The sequence below is a fragment of the Ananas comosus genome, linkage group 3, assembly GCF_001540865.1.
Source record: "Ananas comosus cultivar F153 linkage group 3, ASM154086v1, whole genome shotgun sequence".
In the NCBI taxonomy this organism is placed as follows: Eukaryota; Viridiplantae; Streptophyta; class Magnoliopsida; order Poales; family Bromeliaceae; genus Ananas; species Ananas comosus.
Genome location: NC_033623.1, coordinates 4,012,194 through 4,024,553, shown reverse-complemented (window position 1 = coordinate 4,024,553; position 12,360 = coordinate 4,012,194). Strand labels below are relative to the sequence as shown.

General features: G+C 37.6%; 1 protein-coding gene across 1 annotated transcript; it reads left to right on the top strand.

Annotated features, from left to right (window-relative positions):
• Positions 6,120-11,860, top strand: LOC109707997 (probable lipoxygenase 6). Its single transcript, XM_020229550.1, has 2 exons — positions 6,120-6,332; positions 11,697-11,860. Exons 1-2 carry the CDS (start codon positions 6,143-6,145, stop codon positions 11,798-11,800), a joined length of 294 nt encoding a protein of 97 aa, XP_020085139.1. The 5' UTR covers positions 6,120-6,142; the 3' UTR covers positions 11,801-11,860.

Here is a 12,360-nt window from a genome sequence, read left to right as displayed (position 1 = left end):
AGAGAAAAAAAAAAGATAAAGAAATTCTCACTTGGTATTGGTTTCTAAGAGAGTGAGACTTGCTATTGCTTTCGCCGCCACCTAGATCTCCACTGCCATTGCCTATGCATTTTTTTGCAGCCGCAGCCGTCGCCGCCGCTTTGGTCTCTACTGCCATCACATTCACCGCCTCTGCCACCACTATAACCTGAAGCATCTAAAAAACTCTACACAAAAAAAGAAGATGTAGGGTTGTGGAAATTAAGGAAAACGAATGGTAGAGAAGGAGAAAAGAAGCGTGGGCTGGGGAGGAGAAAAAAAAGGGGGTTGGGAGGAGGAAAAACGGCGAACGTTGAGAAGATGATTAAATACTAAAGTTAAGAGTTGAAAAAAAAAAAAAAGAAAAAAGTAAATGTATGCCACACCTTTTGCCAAATGAAGGAGGTCATAATTTATTATAAAAAATGAGTAGGCTTTTATTTTTATGNGAAATTAAGGAAAACGAATGGTAGAGAAGGAGAAAAGAAGCGTGGGCTGGGGAGGAGAAAAAAAAGGGGGTTGGGAGGAGGAAAAACGGCGAACGATGAGAATAGGAGAAGACACCAAAATTAGGAGTTAACAAAAAAAAAAAAGAAAAAAGTAAATGTATGCCACACCTTTTGCCAAATGAAGGAGGTCATAATTTATTATAAAAAATGAGTAGGCTTTTATTTTTATGACATGCATAGGAGAAAAGGGGCTTTTATGTGAGTTTGTATGGTTTACGATTATATTAGGGTTAGGGTGGGTGGACGCATTAATTAAACATTATATGTGAAGGAAAGACGAAGGGTTGGGCTTTTTGTGTGGGTTTCTAAGTTTACGGTTTAGATATGGTTAAGTTGGGTGGACTCGTTAATTTGACGTTATGTGCGTAGCGAAGAGTTGGTTTAATAAGGTGAAAGCCAACAGTGAAGAAAACACAGTCATGTGGCATTTCTTTTGGGGATTAATGTATAGGTATAGATAAGTACAATTATGTACAAATAACGTAGTAACTCGTGCGATGCGACGAGTAGCTAATTAGAGAAATTAAAAAATAGAAAACATCGATAAAACAAGAAAAAATAACGATAAAAAAATGGATGATGAGAGGTGGGATTCATCTTGCCGATGAACGAAAGTAACAGCCGAAGAAAAAGGAAGAGGAAGGACTTGAACTAGTTCGAGGTGAAGCCCACATTCAACTATGAAGGGAAAGTTGCTATGTGGCAACTTTTGGAGAAATAATGTGTAGGAATAGATAATATAGCACAAATACTGTAACATTTATTTTTTAGAAAAAATGTAGCATACTACTTGCTTTGTAAGCTGAAAATATAAAGCAACTAGGTTTCGAACTTGAGACTTCGTGTCAGAGCCCGCGGCCCCGCCTATTTGGTCGGATTTGGGCAGCCAACAGCCGCTGAATGGACAGGGTTTTTCCTGTACCGCGGACAGAGTTTCCCCTGTACGTCCAATGCGTCACAATCAATACACTACATGAGGTTCCAACCAAGAATAGTATTCAAGCAAAGATTGCATAAGGAAGTATTAAAAATATAATTACATCTATACTATTACAAGCATTCATCACAGTTTACATACTACATTTTTCTTCCAAATACAATCACTGATTTCGAATTATTACAAGTTTGTTTCTTTCATTTTCTATACCCTAGCTAAGCCGACTGGGGTACCGCTATCTCTGGTCTCGGTGGTAGGGCGCTATCTACGGAGCTACGCCTTTTTCTCGCGCCGCCGCGCCGCTCACGTGTGAACCTGAAATCCCCCGAAACAACGTGGGGTGAGAACTATTGTCCATAGTTTCCAGTGGGTACGGCCACCCAAGGGAGAAGCTCAACCCACCAGGTCCAAAGAAGGCACTGCAATCATGTTAGTGCAACAGATATCCACAAATATTTATGTAAGCAATAAATAAATGCGTATGCCTCAAGACATGCAATATGCAAATGTAAATCATGTAATCAACTAAGTAGATCATCTGATAGTATTCCAAGCTACTTTCCAAGCCATTTATCAATTGCTTTTAAAGTTTCATTTACTTTAACCAAACTAGCCACCCGACTCGGCCTCAAGTCAATCCTACGTACCGCGCACTCTGCTGCATCCACAGCCCAATCATTTATCCTTTTTGTAACCCAATCTTTCCGGCTAACCCGAAGGTTGAGCCCCGACTCACAACCAAATCCCTACAAATCGTGAGGAGACGTCCGCTACTCTCACCTGGGACCGTCTGCGGGGTAGCTATGCTAACACCTACCAGAAGTACTCCGGAGACCAAGCTTGGGTGGAGCACCACGCCAAGCAAAACAGACGTGTGTGAGTATGATCCAACCCTCTAACCCGAGGATACCCTATGTAACACACTGGACCTTTACAAATTGTGAGGTTCGAGTGTTTGATGAGTGTTCTGAACTTTTCCAGAGATTCTGGAGGGTTGTTGACAGTGTTCCGACTTATGGCTCGTATTTTGAGATTTGTGGTATTTTAAGTAGCGCTAAGCCCGCCAAAGAGGAGGACTTAGGCTGCTCTCGGGTTGCCTCTGCAGGATTGTGTACCGGTATAACCTTGATGGTTGTACCGGAACACATTGTGTACCGGTACAGTCCCGATGGTTGTACCAGTACAGATGTGGATTATAGCCAACCCAAGGCTCGGGTTTGTGTTTTCATGAGATTTATACCGGTACACTTTCCCGTGTACCGGTACACTTTGGCAAAATCTGAACTGGTCGAACTGCAGGGGTGTTTTTGCGATTGTTGCTATTCTATATTGCACCCCACGCCCCTAGGGCCTTTCCTGAGCTTGACACCAGCAAGAAAAAAGGTAAGGGAGCAAGCCCTCTTCACCATCCCATTTGAATTTGACCCCCTTTTTGCTTAGATTTTGGTGAATTTACTTCTCTTTTTGCCTTTTGAGCAATTTCCACCTTGGTAGAGGCTTGGGGCTTGGACTTGGAGCTTGTTTGAGGGAAAATCATCATTTCTAGTGGACTTTGGGCTTTGATTGAAGCTTCTAAGAGGTATGTAACAAGTTTCTTTCCTCTAGATTCTTGTTTCATTGGTGGATTTGAGATGGAACCCTAGAATGGAAACTTAGGGTTGATTTTGGGCATTTTGGATTGAGGGCTTTTGAAGCTTGATCTTTTGGATTAGAACCTTCCTTTAGGTTGGTTTTGAAGGATTCTTGCTCTCTTTGGAAGATCAAGAGGCATTTTCACCATTTTTGGTGAGTTTTTGCCCTTAGCTTGTATTGCTTAATGTTTGAGCAAATGATTCTTCGTAACGTTCGTGTATCCTTCCTTTTGTGACCTTTAGGGTACTAGGAGAGTGGTGGACACCTTCGTCGGAGCAAACGAAGAGTTTCGTTTAGTTTCGGTGGGTTTGGCTTCATTGGAATAGGAGAAAACTTTTTCTAAATGGTTAAATATTTTCGTTTCATCGCATTGCATGCATATCCATGCTAGGTAGAATTTATGTGAATTTTAGAATGCTTAAAATGCATGTGTTATGTATTATGAAAATTCATCTCTATATAGTAGAGCTTTATGTGGATTAATCATGCATGTGAGTAGCATTCTTCTTGGGTAATTGAAACATGTCTCGTATGATGAAAATGACTCGAATTATGTATTCTTGAATACTAAACTCATGCTTAGACTTGGTGAACACAAGTGCCATAAAGGGGCACTTGAACTAGTAAACTGTGAAACTGCAACATAGAGACATAGAAATAGGCCATTGTGACATCGACTATATTCCGTGTTTTAGACACGATGACATAGTGATAGGCCATTGAAACATAGGTTATATTCCATGTTTTAGACATGATGACTTGAGACTTGAGACAGATTTTACGCTTGCTTGCCCTTGTGCTCATTAACACATGCTTGTGAGGGTCGCTCCGTACAAGCCAGCACTTCGGAGATAGCCATCGCGACATATGCTCGCCCATGCGGGATTGGGCGCCGAAATGGATTGCCGTGGGGAGGCTCATTCCTAGAGTGGGGATGTTGACTACCACGGGGCCATTAGGCACGGCACAGGCCAGACAGCCTATGGGTGGGTCTTACAAGATTGTAACTATAAGTAGTTAATATGCCAAGTGGACTTGAACTAGAATAGTAAATAATGACATCTTACTATTTCCATTGTGGACATTATGTTGGTTGCACACTCATGTTTATTCATGTTAGAGTAGCTTTCTTACTTATGCAAATCATGCTAAGTAGAGACATCATGTTATAGCAAGCATTCATGTTATTTACTTGCACTACACCAAAAGGGACTTTTTGTGGCAATTATTTAGCGGTGATTATCAAACGGCCGCTATTACGATTATTTTATTACACCTTTAGCGACAATTATTTTTAAATATATAGTTTCAATCTACTAATATTTATATATTAAATATAATCCTAATCCAACCCCAACCTAACCCAACCTCAACCTAACCCAACCCAACCTGCGCCCTCTCTCAACCCGTGCCCACTCCCCCTCCCCCTCCCCAATCCCCGTCCCCGTCCCCCTCCCCGTTCCTCTCTGGATCCAGGCTCCCCCTCCTCCCTCCTCCTCCCCCTCCCCGCTCCTCTCTCGATCCAAGCTGTGTCGGTTCTCTATCGGCAGCGGCGGCGGCGTCGTCGTCTCCGGCGGAGGAGCTCTCGGCGGCGGCGGAGGAGTGGCTGAGAAAGCTCTCGGCGACGGCATCTAGGGTTTCGACGGAGCCGCGACGACCGCGCCGTGTGGCTCGCCGAGAATCCCCTCTAGCACGCCCAGCTCTCCCTCAACGTCACCGATCTCTACATCAGGTCCCCATCCTTTGATTTGTAGTGGTTGGAATTTGTAGTGTTGAGGATTGGAAGAAATTTAGGTTGTAAGATAATTGACCAAATGTAATGGATGGTAACACTATTTCTAAGTGACTTTTCATTAGATCGATCTGTTACGTAACCTAGTATCGAAATCACTCCTAAACTCCTCGGATTTCTAAGGTTGTGGATTTTAATCATTGCATGTTATCTATTTTGCTCGTGAGAACACATTTTCTGCACTCTGAGCAAAATGAGGTTGTAGGCAAACTCTGCTGGCGCTGTTTGTTTAACCTTCGTTTGGTACATACAATTCCGGATCATTTCTTATGGGAGCCAAAACCTAAGATCTCATCTCACATATCAGTTTTATGTATCTTATGCATTTCGCATTCTACAGGACAAACTTAATTTGCACTCTTAATTAGTTGAGGGTCATCTTAAAAAGTGTTGTGACTAACATGAGAACATCCTGATTCAGAAAAATTTAGGTGATTAAGTTTGATTTAGATTGAGTCGAAGTTCAAAGATGTATCTTCTAATATTAATTCAGATCGAGACGATTCTTAATTTTATTTATACGGATCGAGAAGAACTAGTTAAAATATACGGACTGAGAAGAACTAGATGAGGCCTGACAATCAAACTTAATAGTACCTACTAAGTTGGAAGTTCAGTACGAATTTCAGGACGCTTGAGATTGTTTAGACCTCCAAAATCGTGATCAATGTTTGACTTTTTATTCATAAAATGTTTGATTGTGAATATCTTTTTATCCGCAAGTAACTAGAATTTTGCCTCATATTCAGTTTGATATACTCAAGATGTTTTTTCAGATAGATGTTATCTGACTAACTTTCATAAAAGAAAAGTATGAATTCTGAAAAGTATCACTCTACCCTTTATAGGATTTTAGATTCTGTTCTATCTCACTAGTTGTAAACTTAACTTTGGTCATATAAATATTACCTTGTGATTTTTTAATTAATTAATAATTAGTGGCGTTTAAATAAAATTTAATAATTAGGTTCTTCATGTAGCACCTGCAATTCAAGTCTGAAGGACTGTGGACTGATCTGCATCAGCCACCAAAAGATCAGTATTTTGATTAGCCTGAGAATGATTGGCAGGATGCATAAGACATACATGTAAGTGCAGCCTTTGTAATATACCAGATTTTGGTATAAAAATAGAAGTAAATAAAAATAGTGTGAGATACTATTTTTATTTGGTTTTTGAGAAGCAATGTATAAGTCTATAATGACTTGTGCTGAAATCGGAATGNATCATCATCATCATCATCAACATCAGAGGATGAGGAGGAGGAGCTCGAATCTGGGCGTGGTTGTGGCGGCGATCAGCGAGGAGGCGGCGGTGGAGAAGAAGGTGGCGCCAGCGCCGGCGAAGACGAAGGCGCGGGCGGCGCTGACGGTGCGGAGGAAGAGTAAGGAGGACTTCAAGGACGCCATTGCCGGTCACCTCGACTCCTTCGCCGACATGATCGGCCGCAACGTCGTCTTGGAGCTCATCAGCACCGACGTCGATCCCAGTGAGTCCAATCTCATTCTCCAAAACCCTAATTAGTTCGCAGTCCAAAAGGGGCTCGTCGTAATGCTCTCTAGTTCAAGTTCCTCCTCATTTTGGTTATAATTTGCTCTCTATTTGAATAACTTCCTACCTGAAATAGAACAACAAAGGTAAGTGCCGCGACGACCGTGCCGTGTGGTTCACCGAGTGGCATCTAGGGTTCCGGCGGAGCCGCGACGACCGTGCCGTGTGGCTCGCCGAGTGGCATGTAGGTATAGAAATATCTTCTTTTAGCTATAGCTATGCCTTCTTAGAGATCTTGAGGCAATATTATGTTGGTTATATATTTGCCGTAGCTGTGCGTAATTGTCGATGAAGAGTTGTATTCCTTTATTTTTTCGCTGTGTAGATCTACAATGCTCTGGAAATGTCTCTAGTTTATGTTGGATCATGAGAAATTTAAAGGGGTACAAGATCCCTTTTATTTTTTTTATTTTGCAAAACTAAACAAACATATTTATGTATGTTTCTGAGTGCCACTGCGCAACTTCTTCATTTGGGCTGAACTTCAATAATATTTGTACGATCTTATTAAGGTAACAAAAATGAGATATAATTGAATAAAACCTGCTTCTTAGTTTTTCTACAAAAATATATAGATTCATGCTTTGCTAGATTAATTATGTGGTTAACACATAATCTACAAATTGGGAAAAAAAATAAATGGCATTAATTGTTGATGTTAGCTGTTATATATCAAAATGAATTTGTTGATGAAATTAATTAGGGAAGAACTCGAAGTTACAAACTGTATTAGCTAAGGAAAGTTCATGAAATATATTCAAAACAAGTTAATATTTAATACATTCCTTTGGAGGATTCCAAAACACTTGCAACAGTTTTATCCTGAAGTCATTTAACTTCCATATATATATATATATATATATATATATATATATATATATATATATATATATATATACACACACACACAAAAACAATCATGAGAAAATAAAACTATCGGATTCATTAATTCCCACACTATCACAAATCCTCAAAGGGGAATGAAGAGATAGAACTAGTTATATAGAACGGTTATGTATTTGATTTATTTTTTGCAACTTATTCTAGTTTAATTATAAAGTAATTTTAGCTGGGTTTGCTGAACCATTGACAAATTCTACATCCTTTTATTAGTAACACCTACTGTGCAAGCTTACCTGTTTGGATGAAAGGAAACATAATAACAGTGACAAAGAATTAATGTTTGGCTCTGCTTATTACTATTTTACTAATTACTAAGTGCAGAGGTTTAGTGATATGTAGCTCCTGGTACTTAATTAGTCCAGGTATATATCTAAAGAGGAAGTGAAAGGAAAAAGATTAATGTGAGTTGGCTTGTTAGTGGATTGAGATCCAGCTTGTTTATCTCAACAGAGGAATGTCTGAGTGTCTCCCCTTTAACATCATATAACATTTATTTGAGTTGGAACCTTTCTTGGATATATCACTTGTTTCTTATTTTTAGTACTTGTTCTAATACCATGGTCTCATATACGTACGATTCAATCACAATTATGCATCGTGGTCTCATATTACTTTTGAAGTAATAGTTTTTATCATAAGTCAGAAAAGAAGAGACTTGACTCAATTCATTTTTTGTGCTTAAATAAATTCTAATATATTTCTAACTATTGCGATATTGTTCTCAATAAGCCTGGGTTATTTTGAAGAAGAGGCTAATTTTAACTACACTAAAACCCGCCTGAGCTCAATGACTAGTATTGAGTTTCTGATTTCTCACCAAGTCAACTGAGTTTCTCCAAGCTTGACTTCTCTGCGTTCCGTATACTGAGCTTATATCTGAGTCAACTTGAGATCAAGCTGAACTAAGATAGAACTCTGCCAAGTTTTGAGTCAACTCTGGAAGTTTTTGAAGTATGTTTCTTTATCAATGGGTTGAATGCTACAAGTATGTCATTTTCTAGTTTGTACTTGTTGGATTCAAATTCATGACAAACAGTTGATACTTGTTTCTTGCACTTACTGCTCATTTTGTATCAGGTTGTATTTGTTTTTCTTTTGACAACATTCTCTGTGCTGTTTCAGGACATACTAATAATAGTTCTTGTTACAGCTTCGCGAGAATATTGCTCAAGATCAAGAGACATCTGAATCCTTGAAAACCCAAATGAAAGAACTAGAGATGAGCATCCAAGGTGTGGAGAGTAAGATCACTCATACTGAAACAACTCTGAAGGAATTGAGGAAGCTTCAAGATCAGATTTCAACCAATACTACTACAAGAAGCACGTTGTTCAAGCTTCAGCAGACACAATATGCTGCTCTCGTGGAGGAAAATGAAGGTACTTGCAGAAAAGTGCAGCGATCCTCAGCTGGCAGACTACATTGAAAGCGAATTTCTGGAGGAGTAGGTAAAGCTTTTGGTTCTCTGCTTTTTGTTCTTAATACCTATTCTTTTATTTTCCATTTCAGGATCCTAGGCGCAGAAGCTGTCCGGGATCCAGAGGAGCAAATTGCGGAGGCTTCTTCTCAAAGTGGTATGGATTTTCCATTTTTTTCTTTTGTTGTTGTTGTTGTTGTTGTTGTTGTTGTTGTTGGCGAGTGATCCAGGTGTGGTCCTAATCTGATTTGTTTCTTCTTATCCTATCAGTTAATGTTGTTTTCATTTCTCTTTTGTTCATGTCTCTTATTAGTCTCATTACTATCTTATTATCTTGATTTCATCTCTTGGTTTTTATTATTTTCTTTTATTTTGCTTTTAATTTACATGAATGACTTGCAGTTGAGCCATCTTTGGGTAAAAAGTAAAAAATGAGGGAGATTTATAAGTTTGTCAGCCGCTTCATCCCCTCTGAAATCACTTTGTACCCTGCGGAAGCAATGTTTTCTCTTCTCGTTACGAGAGGGGTTGTGTCCCGATAGATTATCGTGCTGTGAGAATCCAAAACTGACATACTATTTTTTTTGTGATTATTCCATAAATTCAAATCAAGTCCGCATACAAGAGAAGCTTGGGAGGGAGGGAGATGGACTTATTCTGTCGACGGTGTTGTTCATTTTGGTTTGCTGAGGGCATTTCAAATGATTAAAATTATTTTTTAACAGCTTAAGCTTTTAGAAAACAACAGCTGTTTCATATGGCATATATCAACTGATCTCCTAGCTAGTCTTATTCAATTTGCTCCTATTTATTTCAAAATCCTCTCACAAAGGAGGGATGTTGAGTAGTTATAATCAAAACCACAGCTCTCTAATTGGAGTTTATGCCTTTCAATTAATAAAGATGATGGTAATATTTTTGTACTTATTCCTTGTGACAAGTTCATGGTAGTTATGGACAATAATTTAACTATCCCATGCATATGCATTATCTTAAAATTAACCTTTATTTATAGGAATCACTTACCTACCAGCAGTACTACATTCTTTTTTTGATTATTCTATCATTATTATTTAAATCATGTTGATGAGCTGTGAGATTGCAGTTTGATAAAGAGAGATTATGCCCCTCTCATGCATCTTTAATTCCTTCTTTCTTAATATATTCATGTCATGCTAACCTTCTTATTCAAAGGTCAACTCTCTTCTCTCTTCCATTAGGTTCTTTTCATATATAGATATATATAGAGAGAGAGAGATAGTGTGTGTGTCTTTGGCAACAGTTATAGATTAAATATGCTTTGTTTGTGATTCCTTTTTCTTTTATGAACTATGAAAGTTAATGATCTAATTTAATAATCAACGCATACGCATGAAATTAATCAATAATCTAAGCCTAGCTTTGATCTCCACATATGAGTACTTGAAAGTTTAATTTTCTCTTCTTTTTTTTTGTCTTTTTCCACCTACATGCTAGTAGATGTTGCATGTGATGAGAACTACTGCATGCTTAATTAGTTTCAGATCATCATTATCATGGTTGTTGCTTGTTAATTCTATACATTTAACTCTTAATTAATATTTATCTTTGCAATTAATGACTGATAAATTAGAGCATCTTCTTTTTATAAATAGAGTGATAGTGTTCATGCCGTGCCGTTTGTTTTTGCCTAAAGCTGAATTGTTCTTAGATTTTCCGTTTTCTGCTGATATTCCTTTCCAAAATCTTGATGATTATCATTTGTTCTTAGCTGTTAAATGCCATCTTATTGCTTTGTTTCCTTTTGAACATTTATGCTCACTTTCTCACACTTCTGTGAGATGGATTGCTCGTCCAGTGATGATAAACTGAAGGCGAGCTAGAGAAAGTGGTGATTGCTGCTAAAAATATAAAAATTGGGTGTCCATATGTGCAATCATCTCTATCTCTAGGGACAACACAAAGATGGTGATGTAGTTTATAGATTGCGAAATGCTACAGTTGCCTCAAAATGTATTGTTGATAAGTCAGTTTTATGATTGTCAGTAACATTAATGTTTTACATTTTGACAGTAATAGTGGCTGAAGCGACCCTACGGTGGATCCACGTTTTTGGTTGAAAGTGAAGCTATTTTCTTGTTTTATTGAAGCAGTCAAAGTTGCATTCAATTGCTTACACACTTGGATTTGCATCATTTATTGCCTTGTCTCATCAGCCCGCGTGATACTGAAATTCTTAACTTGCATTGCCAGTAATTGTTGGATATGATTGAAGCACAGTAGAATACACACGTAGAATAAAAACAACCATGGTTGATTGGGCCACTGTTGTGTGCATCATTCAAATTGTTTTTACGAATCATAATTGCTTCATAGTTCCTTACAAAATCATGCATATTCAACCAAATAGCCATTAGGTTCATTCGTTGCCTTGTGATATATTTTATTGTCTAGTTTCCAACTACTTGGAGTGAATTTTTGCATAATGTTTGCTTGAGAAATGCTGAATGACAAACATCAAGCTGCTTCTCTTTGATAGACTAAATTTGCGTATTGCTGAACAAATCTAATTTGATTTTTTTTAAAATTTGTCCAAATTGATATTAGTTGAAGATGAGATATGGTTGTTTTACTATGCTTTTGAAGTGGTGTTCAGCATTTGCTGGTTTAATTTGATTCTGAGGTTCCTAGGATAAACTGTATGTAGTTTTAGTTTCTCACCTCTAGATATTAATCTAACCTATTTGGTGATATTGGCCTGAAATTTTTTTCGCTGTTCTCATGTTCATTTTCAGATGTGCTTGTTTACTTAATTTGAATGCTATTGTTACAAAATGAAAAGAAAAGTTAGACCAAATCAGTACAACCCAACTTTCATATTTTTCAGAAATTTGATATGATGATTTTTATTTGGTAATTTCATATACTAATTTTATGACTTCTTTTTGGTTGATCCAGATCAGCTGGAGCTGCGGAAATTGAAGTGGGAAGCAAGACATGCGGTGTTTGTTATTTTTTTGCTACATTTTGAACAAGTATTTTTTGTTAGAACTTATGTTTGAAATTTAATTTGAATTCTGAGATTGTAATTTGAGAGTTGAGACTATTTGTTATACAAATTATTAATGCTTTTTGGTTACTAATATTTTTTAATATTTCAATTCATTGTAGTATTTAGTTGTTAATCAAGTATTTTAATATTAATTTAATTGCCGCTATAAGCTTTATTAATTAATCATTTAGTATGTTTTTTGCGGCAATTATAATTAATTGTAGCGGCATTTATAATAGTTGTTATTGTATATTATTTAGCGGCATTTATAATAGTTGTTATTGCATACTATTTAGCGGCATTTATAATAGTCGTTATTGTATAATATTAGCGGCATTTATTTGGATTTTTACCAACCGTCGGAATAAATGCTGCTAAAGCTTTTAGCGACCCTGCCAATAGCGGCAATTGTTAAGATTGCCACAAAACATTTTAGCGGCAATTGTAATTGCCGCTAATTTAAAAAATAATCGTCGCTAAAACATAGTTTTGTTGTAGTGTTGCTGTTCATATCGGTTATTACTCGCTTCTACTTACTTGCTTAGTTTTGGGCCTAGTGGCGCTTTTCAT

Coding starts and splice junctions, on each gene's coding strand:
- LOC109707997 (XM_020229550.1), top strand. CDS start 6,143: ATGAGGAGGAGGAGCTCGAATCTGGGCGTGGTTGTGGCGGCGATCAGC. Junction 6,333..11,696: donor CTCCTTCGCCGACATGATCG/GCCGCAACGTCG, acceptor TGGTTGATCCAG/ATCAGCTGGAGCTGCGGAAA.